The sequence below is a fragment of the Choloepus didactylus genome, chromosome 8 (genome assembly GCF_015220235.1).
Source record: "Choloepus didactylus isolate mChoDid1 chromosome 8, mChoDid1.pri, whole genome shotgun sequence".
Lineage (NCBI taxonomy): Eukaryota > Metazoa > Chordata > Mammalia > Pilosa > Megalonychidae > Choloepus > Choloepus didactylus.
In genome coordinates this window covers 50,216,630-50,236,943 of record NC_051314.1, presented here as the reverse complement: position 1 = coordinate 50,236,943, position 20,314 = coordinate 50,216,630, and the positions used below count along the sequence as shown (strand labels likewise).

The 20,314-nt window shown below is 32.0% G+C and overlaps 1 protein-coding gene across 2 annotated transcripts in view; it reads left to right on the top strand.

Moving 5' to 3' along the window:
* OTOGL (otogelin like) overlaps positions 1–19,528 on the top strand; it is a 195,608-nt gene extending 176,080 nt beyond the window's left edge. For both annotated transcript variants that reach the window (XM_037846713.1, XM_037846712.1), the window contains 15 exons: positions 613–754; positions 1,645–1,830; positions 3,184–3,396; positions 3,876–3,980; positions 4,318–4,425; positions 5,847–5,948; positions 6,463–6,567; positions 6,651–6,691; positions 9,446–9,509; positions 10,595–10,773; positions 11,230–11,334; positions 13,798–13,917; positions 15,322–15,367; positions 17,929–18,008; positions 18,682–19,528. In XM_037846713.1, coding sequence (XP_037702641.1) covers positions 613–754; positions 1,645–1,830; positions 3,184–3,396; positions 3,876–3,980; positions 4,318–4,425; positions 5,847–5,948; positions 6,463–6,567; positions 6,651–6,691; positions 9,446–9,509; positions 10,595–10,773; positions 11,230–11,334; positions 13,798–13,917; positions 15,322–15,367; positions 17,929–18,008; positions 18,682–18,882 — 1,797 coding nt within the window. In that variant the 3' untranslated portion in view covers positions 18,883–19,528. The remainder of the gene's footprint in view (positions 1–612; positions 755–1,644; positions 1,831–3,183; positions 3,397–3,875; positions 3,981–4,317; positions 4,426–5,846; positions 5,949–6,462; positions 6,568–6,650; positions 6,692–9,445; positions 9,510–10,594; positions 10,774–11,229; positions 11,335–13,797; positions 13,918–15,321; positions 15,368–17,928; positions 18,009–18,681) is intronic.
* The last annotated feature ends 786 nt before the right edge of the window (positions 19,529–20,314 follow it).

The window sequence follows — 20,314 nt, the reverse complement described above, 5'->3', positions numbered from 1 at the left end:
TTCCTTATTTTAGTTTTGTGTAGATGATCTATCCATTATTGAAAGTGTTGCATTGAAGTCTCCAGCTATTATTGTAGAACTGTCTGTTTTTCCTTTTAATTCTGTCCATGTTTGCTTCACATATTTGGGGACACTGTTGTTAGGTGTATGTATGTTTATAATTGTTATATCTTTTTGATGAGTTGATTCTTTTATCAATATATAATATCTTTCTTTGTCTATTGTACAGCTATTGACTTAAAGTTTGTTTTGTCTGGTTTTAGTACAGCCACCCTAGTTCTCCTTTTGGTTTCTATTTACATGGAATATTTTTCCATCCTTTCACTTTAAAGCTATTTGTGTCTTTGGATTTAAAGTAAATTTCCTGCAAACAGCATATGTTTGGGTCATGCTTTTTCTTAAATCCAGTATTTTTCTTACCTAAAATATGTGTTTAAAATATTGAAATTTAGAGAGAGCATTTAACATAAATTTTTGGAACTCTGATGTCTAAGAGGAACCCTATGAATATTCACTTACTACCCTTTGATCCTTTAAATAGTCTTAGTCTGGGTTAGGGCCTTCAGAGGAACAAAAAACCATAACTCATTTCAAGGTTAAATGTATCTCTAGGTTTCACCACAGGACTTCTGTGAAAAGATGTGGATCAATTATACCTATTTTTGGAAATATGAATGTGATGCCCTTTCTGCGTATGTAGCTCTGTGCAACAAGTTTGACATCTGTATTCAGTGGAGAACACCTGATTACTGTCGTAAGTAACTATCAACTGAATAAAACTTTTCAACCATTAAATAACATTTGAATTTTTAGCATTCACTTCTTTATATTTATTTTTGTTTTTATCACAAAAATAATTCAGGAGGAATAAAATGTACGAAGAATAACATATGGGAAACACCTGGTCCACCACTCAGCTTCAGAAATAAAACATTAACAGATGAAGCTTCTTGTGTTTACTTCTCCTATCCTTGTCTTTTTCCCCCTTTCTCAGAGGCAATCACTATTCAAGAGTGGAGATGCTGATTCATCTCCAAATTTACTCAAAACTGTCCAATTGCTCTCTGCTGAGATTAGCAAATTCTACCCCCATCAGCTGAGCATTTCTTAAGAGTTTGAACTTTTACAATGACTGAAAATCAACAAGAATATTCTAAAACATCATTTAAAAACTGCTCAGCAATGGTAGTTTCTTTTGACATTGAAAATTAAGCCTAAACAAGCAGTACTTTTTTTTATTCCTTGGCTAAGTTAAGTATTGAATTTAAAGTGTATTTCTATGTTTATTCTGAGTACACTGTCATATCTCCTCTCCCTACCTAGAGCAAGAACTACATAATAGTTGAATCTATTTTTGTCAACCAGACTTTGGCTGCCTCTTGGTCATATTTATTTGATGTAAATCAGGAATTTTTTACACCCTAATACCCAAGTACTAGCCAGACACATGGTAGATGCTCAAAAAATACCCATTGATGACTTCTGATTTATAGTTGCATAGCAAATGTAAAATGAACTTTAAACTAAAATGTTCAAAATTCATTTTTAAAAAGAAATCTGACAAATCTGACATTTCTTCCTTTTATTAAAATTCAAACAGTTTATTTTTTATTATTAGCAAATTCTGTCCTCTATAATTCATAGCTCTGAGTTGCCCAGAGGGGAAGGAATATCAACCCTGTGTACTACCTTGTGAGGCAAGAACGTGTATGAACAAATGGTTCTATGAACACACCCCACGTTTGTATTTAAGAGAAGACTGTGTGTGTGAAAATGGAACAATTCTTCACAGACCAGATTCAGCTCAGTGCATTCCAGAGAAAAAATGTGGTAAGAAGCAAAGTACAAGATGGCCTCTTAGGGGTCAAACAAACAAAGAAAAATAAATCCTTTTTAGACCTTGGAGAGATGTTTTGAGAAAGATTGATTAAAGGTAACTTCAGTATTGGAAAGGAAATAAATTTGTTTGTAGTTTGATTTTAATATGATTTCAATTGAAGTTAAAATTAGGAGCTTTGATGGTGACGTCTTTTAATTTCTACCTGTACTTACATTAACTGGGCAAAAGCATGGCATGTTAAGAAATAAGAGTGTAGATATGGATTGAATTTGAATCCAGTGTTCCCATATAGTGGTGATTTACCTTTAGTTCTTTGAGCCTCAGGTTATGCATCTGTAAAATGGGGAAAATAATAGCACCTATCCCAGAAAGTATTGTGGGGATATAAAATAATAAAAAGCATTTAGATTTCAGCACAGTGCCTAGAGAAACATAAGCACTTAACATTTCTATTTCCATTTTCAAGTCATTTTATTTTGACACATTATCTTCATATGGTGACCGACTGAAAAAGTACAAAATTGAGAAGATTGTAGAACAACACTTTGGTAGTAATAGGGATCATCATTATGGTCAGAAGAAAATGCAAGTAGCTAATAATTAATGGGAAAGGCTGATGGAAGTGAAATGAATATATGGTGTTCGCCAATGACAAACACCTCTGCAGAAGACTGAGAATACACAGGCATGCTTACATTTGTTCTTTAGAGATCTATGAAGTTGGTTTGATAGTAATTAGGATAACATAAGAGAAGTTTATTAGAGGCTGGGGATATGGTCATTCACTTTATTTATCTCCATTGTTCCTTAAAAGAACTACTAGAGAGCCATATTTATCATAAAGTAAAATTTTTATAATAAAATAAACAGGGTCAGTAAGTAATATTTTGCTTAATTGTCTACTTCCTACTTTTAAATTTTAAAGAAATATTTGGAAATTTCATATGACACAAATGTAGGGACTAACATATTCTAATACTAATCATTTTTAACATTAATATTTTTAAACTAATTTAAACTTACATTACTGAGTTTGTTCAAACTAAAGAAATTTTATGAAAAATACTCAAAATGTATCTCATATAATTAATCTTATTTCTAGAAGAGGACCTACAAATTTAAGAGCTAGGAGAGAAAATATTTTCCATGGACCAAATAAAAAAATTGTTGAAGCAAAATGTAAGCTAATATATGATGAAGGAAAAGAAGAATGTGAAAAAGGATAGATATATGACGTAGCACCTGTGTCACTGGGCCATATCATATCTGAAATTAAAACATCATAGCCTGATTTATTTTGGTGCTCAGATTATAAGTTATATAATGTTGTTGGTCTTTTTCAGTGTGTACTGATAGTGAAGGCCAACCCCACGCTGCTGGAGAGATTTGGAATGGGGGCATTGAAGAATGTTCTCTGTACAAATGCTTGGAGAATGGAAGCATTATTCCTATAGAGCCTGATTGTCAAGAAGAGCCCTCGCCAGTTTGTGAACGAGAAGGTGAAGTTGTCCTGGGCATCATTGATAAGTGGACCTGCTGTTCAGTAGAAGTTTGCGGTATGTTTCCAGACTGATGCTTTCTAGTTAGTTAATGCCACAAAATACATTGCTATTCTCTTTAAGAAAGCATGGCATGCATGATGCTTGATATGAAAAAAATTGTAAGGGCTGAGATAACAATTTAAGTGCTGCCATAAAGGCCACTTATACTTTCTTGAAGCAAGTTTTGTCCCATTACAGTTTTGTTGATTTTGTGAATGTACAAGAAAACATCTGGCTATGGACAATAATGTTCAGCAATACATGACAAGGGGAAAGATCTGGGAATTTTTGCCTTATGACAATAGGTGGCAAAAGACAATAATAAACAAATCTCAGGCCTACTGCCTTTCACATGTGGCCCATTTTGTGAGCTGAATCGGTTTAATTGCATATAAGAACTTGTCTAGTGAGAGTCATTGCCCAGCTTTGAGTTAACAGCATAAGATTTTAGTTAAGTCCATTTATAGTTTAATGTTCCTGCTTCTTATTTCCAGGTTGTGATATGACTTTGTGTGACACTACAATTCCAACATGTACTAGTAGTCAGAAATTGGTCATTGGCTATAGCCTTCTTTCTTGCTGTCCACAGTACAAATGTGGTGAGTAGTCAATTAAGAAAAATAAGAGGGAGGTTCATTGTCCACTCAGTAGTGGATTCGATTTTCATTTTTTGTGTCTCCAACGAAATAATTTATTATAAAAGTTTGATTTTTGAAGTTGTTTTGGTAAAGATAGTTTTTTCACTTACACTTTCTTTATATATAAATATATGTATATATACATGTATATACAGTTTACCTATTATTCCTTATATATTTCTGCTAAGTTAAGATCTTTAAAAAGTTAATTTTCACTAAATTCAATGAGAAATAAACACTAATTTTATTCTATAATTTTACTTGATACAAATTTGCAAACAACTTTGTGTTTCTGCAGACTGTGACCCATCCAAATGCCCCAATATTTCGATACCAGCATGCAGAGAAGACCAGTTCATGATTCAAGTTCAACAGGAGGAACCTTGCTGCTTTTCCCCACTCTGTGGTGAGTGTTCTACAGAATAATTTCTTGGAAGAAGGGAGTACCTGGAGGAAATCTCTCGTTTGATATGCATTTCATGGGGCGAATAGTAACTAATATTCTGATTTAATACTGATGAGAACTTAACTAAACAAGAACTGTAGAAAAGAAAGTATAGCATTTTAAATGACTCTTTACAATTACTACAAGTATTGCTACTTTCTCCTATGAACAACATATATATATATATTTATCAGTCCCCACAACATAATCAAGAAAATATAATCAAATTTTTATAAAATAAGGTGAGTATCCCATTCTTTTTGGAGAAAATTTAGCACAGGCTTCCCTTGAAGAGCTAACTAGAATAATGGACTCTGGCAAGATTTTATAAAACCTCTTTAAAAACTTCAGCTCCTATATACTGTGTGTGAATTACTACAACCTGGAAAGAGAATGGTGGAAATGAAGAGTGTCTGGAAATGACTGCATATGGAGTTGTGCATTCTGTCTGATGACCTGGAAATTAAAGAAAAAAAGAATTCTTTATTTTCCATTTCAAACGAATTCTCATATCAAAGACTGTTTGGTGATGAATATGGTCAGAAACCACTATACTTCAGAGGCAGTTATGAAAGTCAGAACAAATCTCTTTGTATCAGTTAAGTTTTTTTAACCACAAATGGCAGAAATGGATTGATTGTGGCTAGCTAAAGCACAACCAATTATTACAAGGATTTGAGAGAGTACATTGGATTAAGATGACACACAACAGCCAGGACCTGGGAAGGAGAGAAATCAGCCATTCTAGGCAGTGGTCACTAATGAATGTGTCTGCTCCATCCGTTTTCTGTCATGGCATGCCTCTACTCATGGTACAGCTTCCACAGAAAGAGACTCTGACGAGTCTAATTTGGGTTGTATTCCTACACAGTGACCAGGTGAGGGTGGAGCACCTTTATTGACAGTCATTCCAAGACTGTTTGGGCAGGGCATTTCCTCAAGGTCATTCAGAGAGCTGTTATCAAAGATGGGAGAGCATGTTGAACAGCCCAAAGTAAAAGGTGCCTACTGCAGTGTTCATCTATATTGGAGTAATCAAGGATAGTGAATTAAGAAATTTCAAAAATGAAAAAATAAATATTTTGACATTTTGATCCTAGAAATAACAAATTATTCTGGAAATCTGAATATCCTACATTTCTGTTAAGATAGTATTTTATCTGTCACCATGCTTGGAAAGCATAAAAAATTATACTCAGACAGTACTCTTATCTTTATGACCAAATACAGATATCTGCCTGTTAAAGCCTTATTATCTGGTTTCCAATTTTAAGAAACACAGGTATTTTATTTTGATTCTATCTGCATATGGTATTCTTCACTAATAATTAGCTTGTCTTTAGCTCAACTATGAGTTTTGGCTTTTTTTGTTTCACCTTTAGTTTGCGAATCTTGCACTGAACCCATTCCATTATGTACTGATGGTGAATTTCTCACTGTGGACCTTAATACCACAAACTTCTGTTGCCCTCAGTATTATTGTGGTAAGTATATTTTAACTAATATAAGATATTTAGATTTGTCCAGTGTTTAAGAAGCCCAGTGCATCTTAGTTATACTGTTATATCAGACCCTAGTTGAATTCTTGCATATGAAAATATGTATTAAATATATGTATCCTTTTTTGCATATCTAAGAGCTTTTCTTGGATAATATCATTACTTCCTTGAAAGCAGATAAGTTATGATGTTTCTTATCATCATAGAATTTCCAGGTATCCATATGATTGCATACCCTTCTCACTTCTCTGTCTTCTTACACCACTGCCACTTCTCAGGACCCTACCTGATGAAGCAGTCCCAGCACAACTATGGTGGTTGTACCCGCCCATGAGTCACTTGCTCTGTCTTAACCAACACATGGCAATTGGGAGAGGTAGCACTGTGGAGATACAAAACAAGGCATTACATCAATAATGATAGTGAACTACATGGTATTAAAGAGAACTTGCTATTACAAAATGAAGTTAATCTTTATCTATATTATTTTTCTGTTTAGTTTGTGAGCCAAATCTTTGCCCTATACCTCTACTCAACTGTGCAGAAGATATGAATCTTGTGAAAGAAAATATATCTGGTCAATGTTGTTCAACATGGCATTGTGGTAATTATTTTTCATATTTTAAAGTTTTACTAAAATGATAATGTATTTTGACCGATATAAATATTTTTATTTTTGCCCTTTAGAATGTAGCTGTGAAAACCTTGTTGTACCAACTTGTAAAGTGGTAAGAATACTTATTTTGATTTACTTGTCATATTTAAATCAGTTTATTCTTCCTTTATTGCTCATTTCTGGATTTTTTCAGCCCTAATGGAATTATCATCATTAAATTTATTGAAATAGGTTAAAATAATGGGCTCATTGTTACAAAACAGTCAATCTTTTATATTTTAGCTAAGATAGGAAAAGGTAATACCTATTTTCCCCATTAGTGACTAAATCTACTAGTCATGTATCTACTTAAGTTTACTAGTCTTAAAATGCAGCAAAACATTGAAGAAACCTAATTTTAATATTGAAAGGAGTTTCCCAATGATTCATCAAGAAAATGTACTTATAATTCATCTGCTGTAGAGAAGGGGGCATAAACATAACTGCCTGCACCTTCTTAATATTTATCTGTGAACATGCAAGCCTTATAGAAATCCCAAAGATTTTACTTTTAGAAATACTTATTTTGGCATTACCTAATTAAACTATTAGATGCAGCCCACCTTGTTATATAAATTTTTGTTATCTTTAAATATTTACCTTCATGGTATGCCTATAAGACTTCAGAATGGCCCTCTTTATCATGGAAGAAACATTTTCTTTGACAAAAGTTTTTCTTTATTCTCAGTCGGTATGTATTCTTAGAAAGCCCATTCAGACTCTCCTGTTCAAAGCTATGTTTTGAGCAATATATAAATCACTTTTGAAAGTAACAAACCCTTCTTAGGATGGCATGGTTTCACTCAAAAAGAATTAATACAACATTTACTAAAATGATAAGAATTAATATCACCTAAGTTATAGAATGTTTAAGTTTTGCAAATTCTTTCATAAAAATTCTATTTGATTATTTTTTCTGTACTTTATATATACCTACACAAAAGAATAAGATTATGATACTGTATATTTCTCAAGTCCTTCACAATTTATATATTTATTGTATTATCTCTTAAAATTTTCAGAAAGTAGATATTTTTAACTCATTGTATAGATAAAGAAAGTGAGGTTCAGAGAGAATAAAAGATTGAGACCTTGAGGACTTAGACCAAGAATCTTTTAGTATGGATTCTTTTATTCTTTCTACTATGTCTTACCTCTTTCCTGTCTCCTACAAACTAATTGTAAGGGACATCCTTTGAACTAAGAACAAAGGCATATGTGACACTGTCTGGTTTCTCTTCCTGGCCTTGATGCTGTCTAGCTGTGGTTCACTTTTCTCACCTCTAATATGAAAATAATAACTATACCTACCTCATACAAATGAAATAATTTAACACAAATTAATCACTTCTATTAATACCTGATGCAGAGAAAGGACTTAGTGTTTCTTCCTTTATCCCCAGTATTTGTGCTAGATGCTGGCCTATCTGGTTTATTTCCAGATCAACCTTCTGAATGTCTGAATATTAACTATGAAACAAATTCTAATATTACTTAGTGCACTGAGCATTTATTGAATGTCTGATATATGCCTGGTGCTGTGCTAGGCACATAGAACATAGTTAGCAGCTTCAGTATCCTTGAATATCTTACCTGAATACACATAACCCTCCATGCGTGATGATTTAGTTTTAACATCCATGGTTCTACAGAAGCATTAATCTGACTGTTTCTCTTGAATACTTCCTCTGAAAGCTGGTCTGAATCTTTTCTTCAGTGCCTAAGATGATTTTTTATAACCATGGCATTAGTTTATTCATGTAGACAACAAACATATTTCAGCCTAAAGAAGCTAAAGTGATTTTTTAAAACAGCAGCTGTATGGAAATATAATTCACATACCATGCAATTCACCCATTTAAAGGATGCAATTCAATGATTTTTAGTGTATTCACAGAATTGTGCAAACATCAACACCATAAATTTTAGAATAATTTCATCACATCAAAAAGAAACACCTTACTCACTAGCAGTCATCCCCATTTCTCTCCAACACTCCTAGCCCTAGGCAATCACTAATACACTTTATTTCTCAATAGATTTGTCTTTTATGGACATTTCTTATAAACAGAATCATCTAATATGTGGTCCTTCTGTGTGGTTTCTTTCACTTAGGCTAATATTTTCAAGGTTCATCCATATTGTAGCATGGTGTGTCAGTACATTTCTTTTTATTGCCAAATAATATTCCATTGTATGGATATACCTAGACATTTATCCAAAGAATATATATAATTAGCCAATAAGCACATGAGAAGATGCTCAAAATTATTAGGCATTAGTTAAAGGCAAACTAAAACCGTAACGAGATACCACTTTACACTTACTAGAATGGCTATGTGTTGGCAAGGATCTCATACACTGCTGGGGGAATGTAAATTGGTATAGCCACTTTGGAAAAGAGCCTGGCAGTCCAATAATTCTCTATCTCCTATTACTCGCTACAAGCTTAGAATATAACAATAAAATTTTAAAGCTAGGACCAGGCCAGAAAGATAATCTTATCTATCTTCACTAATTTAATAGATAGGGTAATTGAAGTTTAGAGAGATTGGGTGATCCATGGTTAGATTATTTATTGTGAGTTTATTCCATGGGCTACTAATCAAATGACCACTTGGTTAATACAAGCTTTTTCATTATTTTTTATGTATACACACACACACACACACACACACACACACACACGCACACACACACATATATATACACATATATATTAAATACTTGCTGTGTGTCTGGTTGTGTGCTAGGGAACTTATTAGATGCTATATTGTGTGTGTATGTGCTTACCATTCTCAAATAATAAGCCATGTTTTTCTAATAGGGAGAATTTGCTACAATAGATCATAACTTTCAGAGTGACTGTGGATGTGTAAAGTATTTCTGTGGTAAATATGTTTTCTTGTTATTTTAAAACAATAAATGAAGCTGGTTAGTGTTTTTTGCTAATTATTAGTAAATCAAAAATATTTTGAGATGTGTTTCACATATTTAAGCCATTCACCAGTTGTTTAGTATAAAAATGTACTATTATTTTTCAGTTTGCTATTTTTTAAAATTTCTAAATGTTCTGCGAAATTTGATAGTAGGAGAGAAAAACGAATATTTGTTTTAGGGGCTTCAAAGAATTTTAAAACTGTTACTGGGGAACTTTTTAATGTATCTGTATTGAATTTTTTAAAAGGACTACATCCAGAAGTGTGAGATTATTTTAGTTCATTGTTTTATTGTTACTGATGTCAACATTGCAAAGCATAAGTAAAGTTGATTTACCTATGAAATAATAAATCTTTATTTAAGTATTAATACAATGATAAAAATAAGGCTTTTATTCAACACCTTGAAGTTTTTGTATTTTTAGATGAGAGAGGCATTAAGTTCATTGTTGGAAAGGCACAGAGAGCTTCTGAGCTGAATTTTTCATCACTATCTGAGCCTGCCCAGTTATACTACTTTCAAAGATATGACAGCACTTCAACCAGCAAATATGATTTGCATGACTATTTGTTTTGCAACAGTATAAAACTGAAAATTTTGTCACAAATTAGTAATTTAAAAACATGAAATATTACACAATCCCATCATGAAGAGGCCCACCACTATTGAATTAGATTTTGCCTTCATCCACATCCACCTCCAAAAATTGTCTAGTTATATACCTGGAACAGGGAACAAGTAGCCTGCCCATCCCAGAAATCCCGTATTCTGAAATTTGCTATAAAATATAGCTTTTGGGGGAAGTTCAAACATTGAACAACAGTTGATTTTACAGATCAGTCTCTTATTTTTTGGTTAGGAAATAAATGTGCCACATTCATTATTTACTAAACTCTTGGGTGGTTAAAATTATATAAAGATTTTTACTGTCTTTTGAAAAACTGGGAGATCAAATTAAAAGATTTAAGATTCCATCAACTGATTAATAAGAAACTCAGTAGAGTATTTTCTTGTTGACTATGTTTTCTTTTCTTAGAGAAGGATGATGTATGTGTATTTCAAGAAGTATCAGTATTGAATCCTGGCCAGTCTATGACAAAGTACTTGGAAGGGGACTTTTGTAATATAATAGATTGTCTGGAAGAAAAAGATAACCTTACAGGCTATCACACTCTGAATGTTACAAGAGTAAATTGTTCAAAAGAATGTGATATTGTAAGTATTCTTTATAAGTGGTTCTGATGAGAGTTAATGAGTCTTAAAATGGCAGCTACAGAATTTGACATAGTGCATACTCCATAAGTTAAAAATATGCACTTGAATTGTTCTTCAACAACCTATTAATGTGTAATATATCTATATAATACAGATTTTTACTACCCCGTGTATGACCTTTAGCTTCAGAGTTCTTATTATCTTTCACTTGCTTGACCTGAGGTTGTTATCCCTGCCTGATGAATCCTGCAGTTAGATGTAAAGGATGAAGTCAACTCTACTTTTAATATAGCTATAAAAAGTAAATTATTATTTGAAGCTCTTCAAAGTCAACTGTAGAAGAACTTACAAGTTCCTGTGAGAGCATATAATTATATTGGGAAGCACCTCCAGAACTGAGTCATAAACATTGGTATTGTGTGTGTGGCTAATTCAATGTATTATGATTATATGCAGCACCAAGAATACATTCCAACTCCAAGTGATTATAATTGTTGTGGTACTTGCAAAAATGTATCCTGCAAATTTCTTATGGAAAATGGAACATCAGTTGTATATGAGGTATTTCCTAAATTGTTTTCCTTGGCAGTTTGTTTTCTGTGCTACTTTCTGAAGAACATGTTTTTAGTCAAATAAGTTTAGGAAATCACACACACATGCACACACACACAGCTCTACATACAATAAACACATATACAACACATTTTCAATGCACAAGATACTGTACATTTACTATGTTTTAAAGTACTTATAATTTGTTGTAAAGAAACAAGTTCAACTTGTTTCTGAAACATTTTATGGTAGATTCTCAATTTTTTCCCAGATGTGAGAAATGGGCTTTGAGAAATGCTAAGAATAATAATATTTTATTTAATTATTCATAAGAATTTTAATAGAAATATGAAATTCAAGATGTTAGCACTTTCCTATTTCAGCCACCAGTGATTTTGGTGGATAAAGAAGAGACAAGATTTAGAACATTTGACCATTTTTCTTAAAGATGATCCCAAGGGTCATTAGTGCTACACTGCATCTTTCCACCAAGAGCAAAAAAGACAAAAAGAATAATTTTCAGAATTCTCCCATTATCTCATAGTAATTCTACAGAGGTTTGTAGGCTGCCCCACTCTTTCCTGAAGAAAGAAGAACAGAACCTTGTGATTTATGTGTAGTTATATAGTTCTATCATCAGACATAAGAAGCACACAGATTCTGTTTATAATTTTCATTACCTGTATGTAGTCCCATTTTAAGTTTATTATTGCTATTTTGGATTTTTTCCATTGATAGCTTACTTGTCTAGAGGTCTTATTTCTGCTGCTCCTAACTACCTGGGGATTAGTCACATACAAAAAAGAAAAGCAGATTTCTCCAAACCATACAACTTATTAAATAAGAGAGATGAACAACTCTCCTTTTGTGCCATAGCCTATTGTCTTGCAGTTGTGTGTAAAAATAGTGCTGTCAAAAGTGTATGAGAGGGGGATATAAGGGAGGGATACGGGATTCTTGGTAGTGGTGTTTTTCCTGTCCTTACTAATATATTGTATTGTATAACACTTTATTTTTCTTTTTATTATTATCTTTTTTATTATTCACCAAAAAAAACTTTTTCATAGTAATCAATACGTTCAAGTGCTGACTGTGGTGATAAATGTACAACTATATGAAGATACTGTGAACAACTGATTGTATACTGTGGATAATTGTGTTATGTGACTATATCTCTAAAAAAAATAGTGCTATCAATTTCAATAGTGTCATTGTGATTAATAGTGTTTGTTTTATCCTAGAAGCATTTCTATCTTATGATATATTTTTTGAAAGAGGGAATCTTATGATATGTTTTTTTTGAAAGAGGGATAAAATGTTAAGAATACATGGATGTCAGGGAGTAAAAAGGAATCAGAGACTACCTGAAAAATACAGTAATTTGGGGTTTTATTAAAAGGGCAATACAATCTCCATAGATGTCAATAATCTAGCAATTATTGGTGTATATACTTATAATAGCCCTGAGATTTCAATAAAAGATTAAATTACAGTCAGAATTTTTTTTGGAACACAACATGTAATACAATATATTTAAATATATATATGAAGATCATTAACTTTTGGCTCCTTTAAAGGTAAACTTTAGTTATCTAAGAGAACTAATTTTTTATTTCATATAAATTAAATGTTACCGCTTCCTGATTTTGAATATTTATTTTCTTTTACACCCGGTTTTGTAGATTTTCCAGGTGACGTACATGGAAGACTTAAAGCTGTTCATAAATTTAGCATAGAATCTAGAGAATAAGAAGTGGTGAGGTTCATCAAAATTCTTTATTGGTCCATAAGGAATATTCAGAACAGAGTTTGACTAGCATTCTAAAATGCGGGTTGTTAAAATTAAAATACAGAATAATAATTACAGACAAGCAATTATGTAATAATTATTTTAGCTGATTTGTTTTAAAATGGGAATTCTGAAATCAAAAATAGACTAAAATTTTATTAAAAGCTTGAGAATAGGTATTAAAATAAACATAAGGTATAGAAATTAGAACCATACATCAATAAACACTATTATCCCAAGAGATTTTTAATTTTCTGGTGTTAAGGGAGTAGAAGGAAAGATAAATAAATCTGAAGAAAGGAGGCATGTAAATAATATGGTTTGTTGTTTTATAATTAGCAAGAAAATATTACAGCAAGACCTTTGACACTTGGCCAAATTAGATAATTAATTTTGTAGTAGAAAATATATTTGCTTCTTTCTTCTCTGTTGCTTTATTTCACATTTATACCTCAGTTCTCGTATGAAACTAAACACACACACAGGAACACACACACACACACATGACATTATATATTTATCATTTTAGATAAATTTGAGGACATTTTCATATGGCACATTTTATGTCTCTGGAATCTCTCCACATCTTGATTTGACTTTACCTTCAGTAGGATAGGAAATATTCTGCTCAAGAAACAGCAAATTTTAATAAGCAGGACAGTAATTTTATCTTTTACTTTTAGGAGGGAAATACCTGGAACTATAATTGCACCACATACGAATGTGTTAAGACTGATGAAGGGGCAATGATTCTGAACTACAGTATAGTGTGTCCCCCTTTTAATGAGACCGAATGCAAAATGGTTTGTACTTTTTATAACTAAGAAAATCTAATATCAAATATAATTGAAAATTACATATTAGTATGTTTTCCAAGGTCATACTTATTTTGTGGCTTATTTATTATGGTAAATGTTACATTTTTACCCTTAAATAAAAAGTTCCATCCTATTGTCTCTTTTTGCCCTTTTGGGTTATACATGATGTCCCAAATAATTTTGACTCTCTCTAAATGGATGCTTTTCTAACTCTGGACTTCTATGTGTAAATCAAAGGATTATTGAAAAATAAGTTGGTCAACAGATATTAGTATCTCAGTATGGATCACTAATATTAAGCTAATCAGTCAGAGCTTGGCTAATTTTCTTTCTTTACAAAACAGCCAGATTCATGATGTTATTTACTTTTAAATGCATGCTTGCCTAAGTGAAATGTGCACTAGCCTCTCTGAGCACAGGCCATTGCAGAACTCAACATATTTAAGAGCATTGCTGATGCTTTGATTTTGCTCTACAAATTCCCTATTCTATCAAAAAACAGTCTGTTGGGAGAATAGACTTTTAAAAGTGATCCAATTTCTATTTTTGAAGATTCTTTGTAGCTTTAGTTATTTAGGCATTAATAATCCCTGATTAAAACTTAGATATGTTGGTTTTGTTGTGTCCGAGAATATTGTTTGTAAGCATAGAAAAATAGCATAGTCACACTGATTTTTTTTTTAATGTAACTTTTTTAATGACTGGAAAAGCTAGCTAGCTAGCTAATTATAGCATGTTCTAAAGTCATAAAATTTTAGGTTTAGATGGAATCTTAGGCATCACTTTATTATGAAAATTCATTTTAATAGAGTAACAAAGTATTTTTTATTTCAATTGTAATTAGCAATTTACTGTAAGCAATTAGCAATTTACTGTAAGAATTCCAAAAGAAAATCTACACAAATTTTTAAAATTTAACCATAGAAAAGAGACATTCTGAAGTAGGGATTTTTTTTTAAACAATAAAATACTGGAGAAGATTTTCCATTCTAGCATTCAATTATATTTAGAAACTCAGTCTAGTCTAAGAGTAGCTTTGACTATTATGAGGACTTGAAAATAGAATGCTCTCTAGTTAGAGAATCTATTATTATCTTTTGGTAAGAAATATTTTATTGCATTTAATTTTTTTCTTTTAATTAAGTTAATCCTATTTACTCTTGTTTATATTACTAACAGAGAGATAATGCAATTTTAAACAAAATGTCTGCTCATAACTTTAAAAACTAATATATTCTTATTAGAAATAGTTAAGTTCCAATCATTTTCCTATGAAGACTTCACAATTTATTTAGTAAAAGTATAGGGAAAGTCAGTTTTCTATTTCTAGGCTAATAAGAAATAGATTAAAACTGCCTGTTGTGACATTATTTCTTTCTCTCTTCCTAGAATGAGGGGATTGTAAAGCTTTATAATGAAGGCTGTTGCAAGATTTGTAAGTAAAGACATATTATATTTATTAACTTGATAGGTATTAATTGGTCATTATAATTATGTTTTTTTCTCTTAAAATTCAGCTCTGGTAATGCAAAGTGGGAAACAAATTTTAATGTACATTATTTAAATATTTTTGTGACATGTGGCTATGAAATTTGTACTTTAGTCTTTATCTTCTGGAGTATGTTTAAAGTATTATCCATTTAAATGACTTTTAACTTAAGTGTTGGCAATTTCTTTATGTGGTATTTCCCAAAAGATATTGCATAAGATTTTAATAGGTTTTAAGTTTACAAGTGCTCAGTGGTCAAATTTGTTTGGAACTTCCTGAATTAAACAAAGTTATGTAGGTTATAATAATGGTGTTGTAACTCCATTAAGGACAAATAGAGTGCAGTATTTTTTTAACCTATTTGAGCACGTTGAAATTGTTCTGTAAATACATTTGGGAAATGCCATTTTAGTGAATTGTACTTAAATCCTACATATTAAAGTTCCCATAATAATTTTGATAAAGTTATGTGCACACAAAGTATTTTATATCAGTTTGAATTTAAAAGTTTATTTCATGGTGATTTTTAGTACTAAAATAGAATAGAGGGGTAATCTTGCAACCATTTAAAAATTTTCTTTTGTGGAGTGTCTATGAATTAACAAAAAGATAAACATAGGAGTTTAAGGAGAATTGGCATAGATACTAGCTTTTAAGTTGTTTAGAGAAGTTTTCTGGGTTCAGGATCTTTCAACTCTGCCAAGCAATTTAAAATTTCAGAATAATAACAAGCCACCTTAGTATCTCTCCTCTGACGTGGAAGGACTTTTGAAATAGTTTCTGCTGTGGCATCAGAAAACCCTTGTCTGTGGTCTTTGCTCTTGACTAGCTATGTCATAGATATTGTGGAAGTTGGATACTACTGCAATTCCTACTGAATAAATGTGCTACAATCAAATCTCTGAAAATTTAATAGGGAATGCCTATTGTTACAAACAACTTCAGCTAACTTACAACAAATTTGTGCTGTCCCAGTTTCATTCATTGAATGAATTGACTTATCAAACAGTTCTTACTGAGTGCCTACCATGTGCCAGACACCTTTTAGGCCCTGAGACTATGATAGTGAATGGAATAACACATGCCTTCATAGAATCTTTAAAAACAGAACAGGGAACTTGTGAATACAGACTGACTATACTTGGGAAGCAAGCTAGGCAGTGAAGAGTCTTTAAAGTGGAAAAATTAGCAAAGAGCAATGTAGCCTGGTGAGTGAGGAGAGGAAGGTGATAGAAAGAAGAGGGTGAGATACCATGTAGGCCGTGATGAAGATGATTTCTTTCTTGACTAGTCTTTGTTCTCGGACTGATGAGAATAGAAGGGTGAATGAAGACTAGAAAGCACCATGAGGCACCAAACAGTCCACTCTCTGCCACTAATGAGCACTGAACTTGGGGCCTTTCTATAGTTGAGAAGTCAAGGGAAAGAGAAAGGAGACTGAGGAAGAGCCATAAGTGAGATAGAAGGAAAAGAAAAAGAGGGTAGGCTCTGGAAGCCAAGTGTAGCAAGTGCATCAAGGAGAGTCAATTAGGATGAGAACCAAGACGTGACCTTTGAATTTAGCAACATGGAGGTCACGGTTGTCCTGGATGAGATTAAGTTTAATCTTAGGGAATCTTAGCTATCCAGCTTTACTTCAGCCAGAGTAGTTCAACCTTTATCTGCTTTACATGATGGGCTTTCATGTAAGCATTTATTTTAAGTAAGGATTTTGAGGCTAAAATCAATTGAAAATTGCAGATCTAATCCAATCCTTTTAAAAACAAGGAAACTCAGCAGAATAATTTAGGGACTTTCCTAAAATGACAAAGCTAGTTAGTAAGAGAGTGAGGTGAGAACATTTATCTCTGCACCATCATACAGCATTAAATACATATTCTTGGGTGCATTATCGCATGATAATCTGTCACATCCAGGCATATTAATATATAGTTAATTAATTCAAAGTGTTTTCATTTGAAATCATAAGAGAACCATTTCAGAACCATAAAATCAAGCATATGATTTATCCAGACTTCTCAATAAGGTCGACAGATTATTACATTCATGGTTTTATATTAAAATCCATTAAAACAATATGATTTTAAATCTATCAATTCTTATTTTAAAATATATTAGTCTATATATGCATTTATTTACTTACACACACTGTGGTTCATTCCAAAAGTTATGTTAAACATGTCTATATCTATATCTATATATATCACAGGTTGGTGCCAGCATTATTACATGTGTGGAATATTTTCAGATTTATGATTATGATAATCATTCTAAAACAATAAGATAAGGAAATAAGTATAAAGCTAGAACATATAAGGGAGAAACTATTTAAAATGTGAAAATAAACCTTGCACATAAAATTTGTGAGTGAAAATTTTAAATATCTCAATATAGGATATATCTTATAAAATATATCAATTTTCATTTATAAATATATTCATATATTTAATTGACAAACAATTTGGCATGGGTCTTGTCATGAATAAATACATTTTATATTTTACCAGGCAAAAGAGAAGAAAGAATATGCCAGAAAGTGATCATTAAATCAATTATAAGAAGACAGGACTGCATAAGTCAAGGCTCTGTAAGTGGAAAAACATTATTTACTGACGTAAAGGGCAAGTCTTTTCACAAGAATATGTGTCACAGCACTAGTAACTGTTTGTAAGCCAAAAAAATGCCAGCATCTACAATATTTAACTTTAAGATTATTCTTACACTCTAATATTAAAATACTCTATTTGGGAAGAAGTGTGAATTAATTATTCTTAACATAAAGAATCAACAGTTCTGAATGATACTTGCAATCTGAAAAGATAGAAATTAAACCTAAATATATCTGACTATATATTGTCCTAACTGTACAATTCTACTCTGCAAAGATAGTTCAAGATCTCAACTTTGCCACCTTTAATATGACCTCTCCAATTCTATAGTCTACCTGAGTCATGATATAAAACAGGCTGTAATAGAATTAACTTGTGATTAATACATTCCATACCCCCATCTAGTTATGTGTACACATTTGATGCTTTGAGTTATGTCAGTATTGCTTTTTTGGGGATGGCCATTGAACAGCCCTTTGACTTATCTGAGTTATGTTTCAACTGAGTATTTTCTGCAGTCTGCTAACATGCAGAAGCTTAAGGGTTGTGTGATGAGGAAGATGGCTTGTGTGATGAGGAAGATGACTTCCTAGTGAAGTCAATGATAGTATATTTTAAATGTTAAGACTTTTCCATTGTGTCTCTTTACAGATAAATGTTGCATCTTGTGATGGAAAGTGCCCATCGGCTACCATATATAACATCAATATTGAGAGCCACCTAAGATTCTGCAAGTGTTGTCGTGAAAATGGAGTGCGAAACTTCACTGTGCCACTCTATTGCTCAGGAAATGGCACTGAAATCATGTACACACTCCAGGAACCTATAGATTGCACATGCCAGTGGAATTAAATTTTGGGAGTCCAGGAATTCTATACAACATTATAATGTCAAATACAGTAAACTTTTATCACTATTATTGAGACATTGGGAAGATTTATACTTTTTAACCGTATTTTTCAGACTATTGGGATATGGTAATTAAACAGTTAGTACAAAATATATGCAATTTTAATGACAAAATTAGATATCTTAATTTGTTCTATTTAGAGAGTTAAATGACTAAATTGTTCTGCTAAAGTGCTATTATATGTATAATTGCAACATGTCAGATATCTGGAATATCTTCATCAATTAGCAGAAGCTTATTTTGCAGAATTCCTTGACTCAGTAATTATTTTTTGATTTGTAAAGCTGCTATAGATATTCAAATTATGACACCCTTGAATCTCTACTGTTCAGTCTGGTAAATATGATCAGTTTAAATTGACATATAGGTAGCCAAAAAGAGTGGTGTGCTTAGAGACAGATCATAGAACAATAGGATTTTGGATTATTAAAGCCTGAATGGGTGTTAAGAGTGTTGTTGAACAGTATCCTCATTTGCAGGTGACTTGTACAAGTTCGTTCAGTGTAACAATACAGAGACTTCACATTAACTGTTAGATTAGAATCTCAATATTTTACATTCAAGTCTTATGTTCTTTTCTTCTGTACCATTTAGTTAGGTGTCTGTCACAGGGTCTTTCATCATTAAAGGGTTTGCATGGGGTAGGATTAAAAATGTTAGATTTGATGTCTTTAAGAAAAGAAAAAAATAATGGCACACCCATTCACACCCATACCCACATACATTTAATAGTAATCCTAATAATGAGTGAGGAAATGTAGCATTTTTAGGAAGGGAAATCTTGAGATTTTATTTTTAATAACATTGAAACTGTTATTAAATGTTGCTACTATTTAAAATTGAGTTAGCTAATTTTTGTCACCACATCTGACTTTTAAGATGTATTTACAGACTGTCCAAGTTGAATGGATTAAGGTGTTAATGCTGCTGCTTTGCCAATGAAGAATGATATAAAAAATCTGAATGTATTAATAATTCTATAGTGGAATGCTGCAATTTTTAAATACGGTAGATAATTGACATTTGCAAGAAATATATCCTGACATTTTTACAAATCTCCAAATTCTTTGATAATTATTGTGTGTAATTATCTTAGTTTCCTCATCTGTAAAAAAAAAAAAAATGCCTATTTAGCGTGATTGTTGTGGGGATCCAGTGAGATCAGACATTAATAGGAGGACAGTAAAGTTGCATTGAAAAACATATGCTGGGTTTCAGTCTCTAGCTAAGTGACTTGTTTTCACATACTAGTGTTTCCATTTCAAAACCATGCTTCCCAGAAAAATTTCACATTACTAGGTATTTTGGATGTTTGGGGTTACTTAGAAATGGATGAAAGAATGAATAATACATATGCAATGTACAGTGTCTACT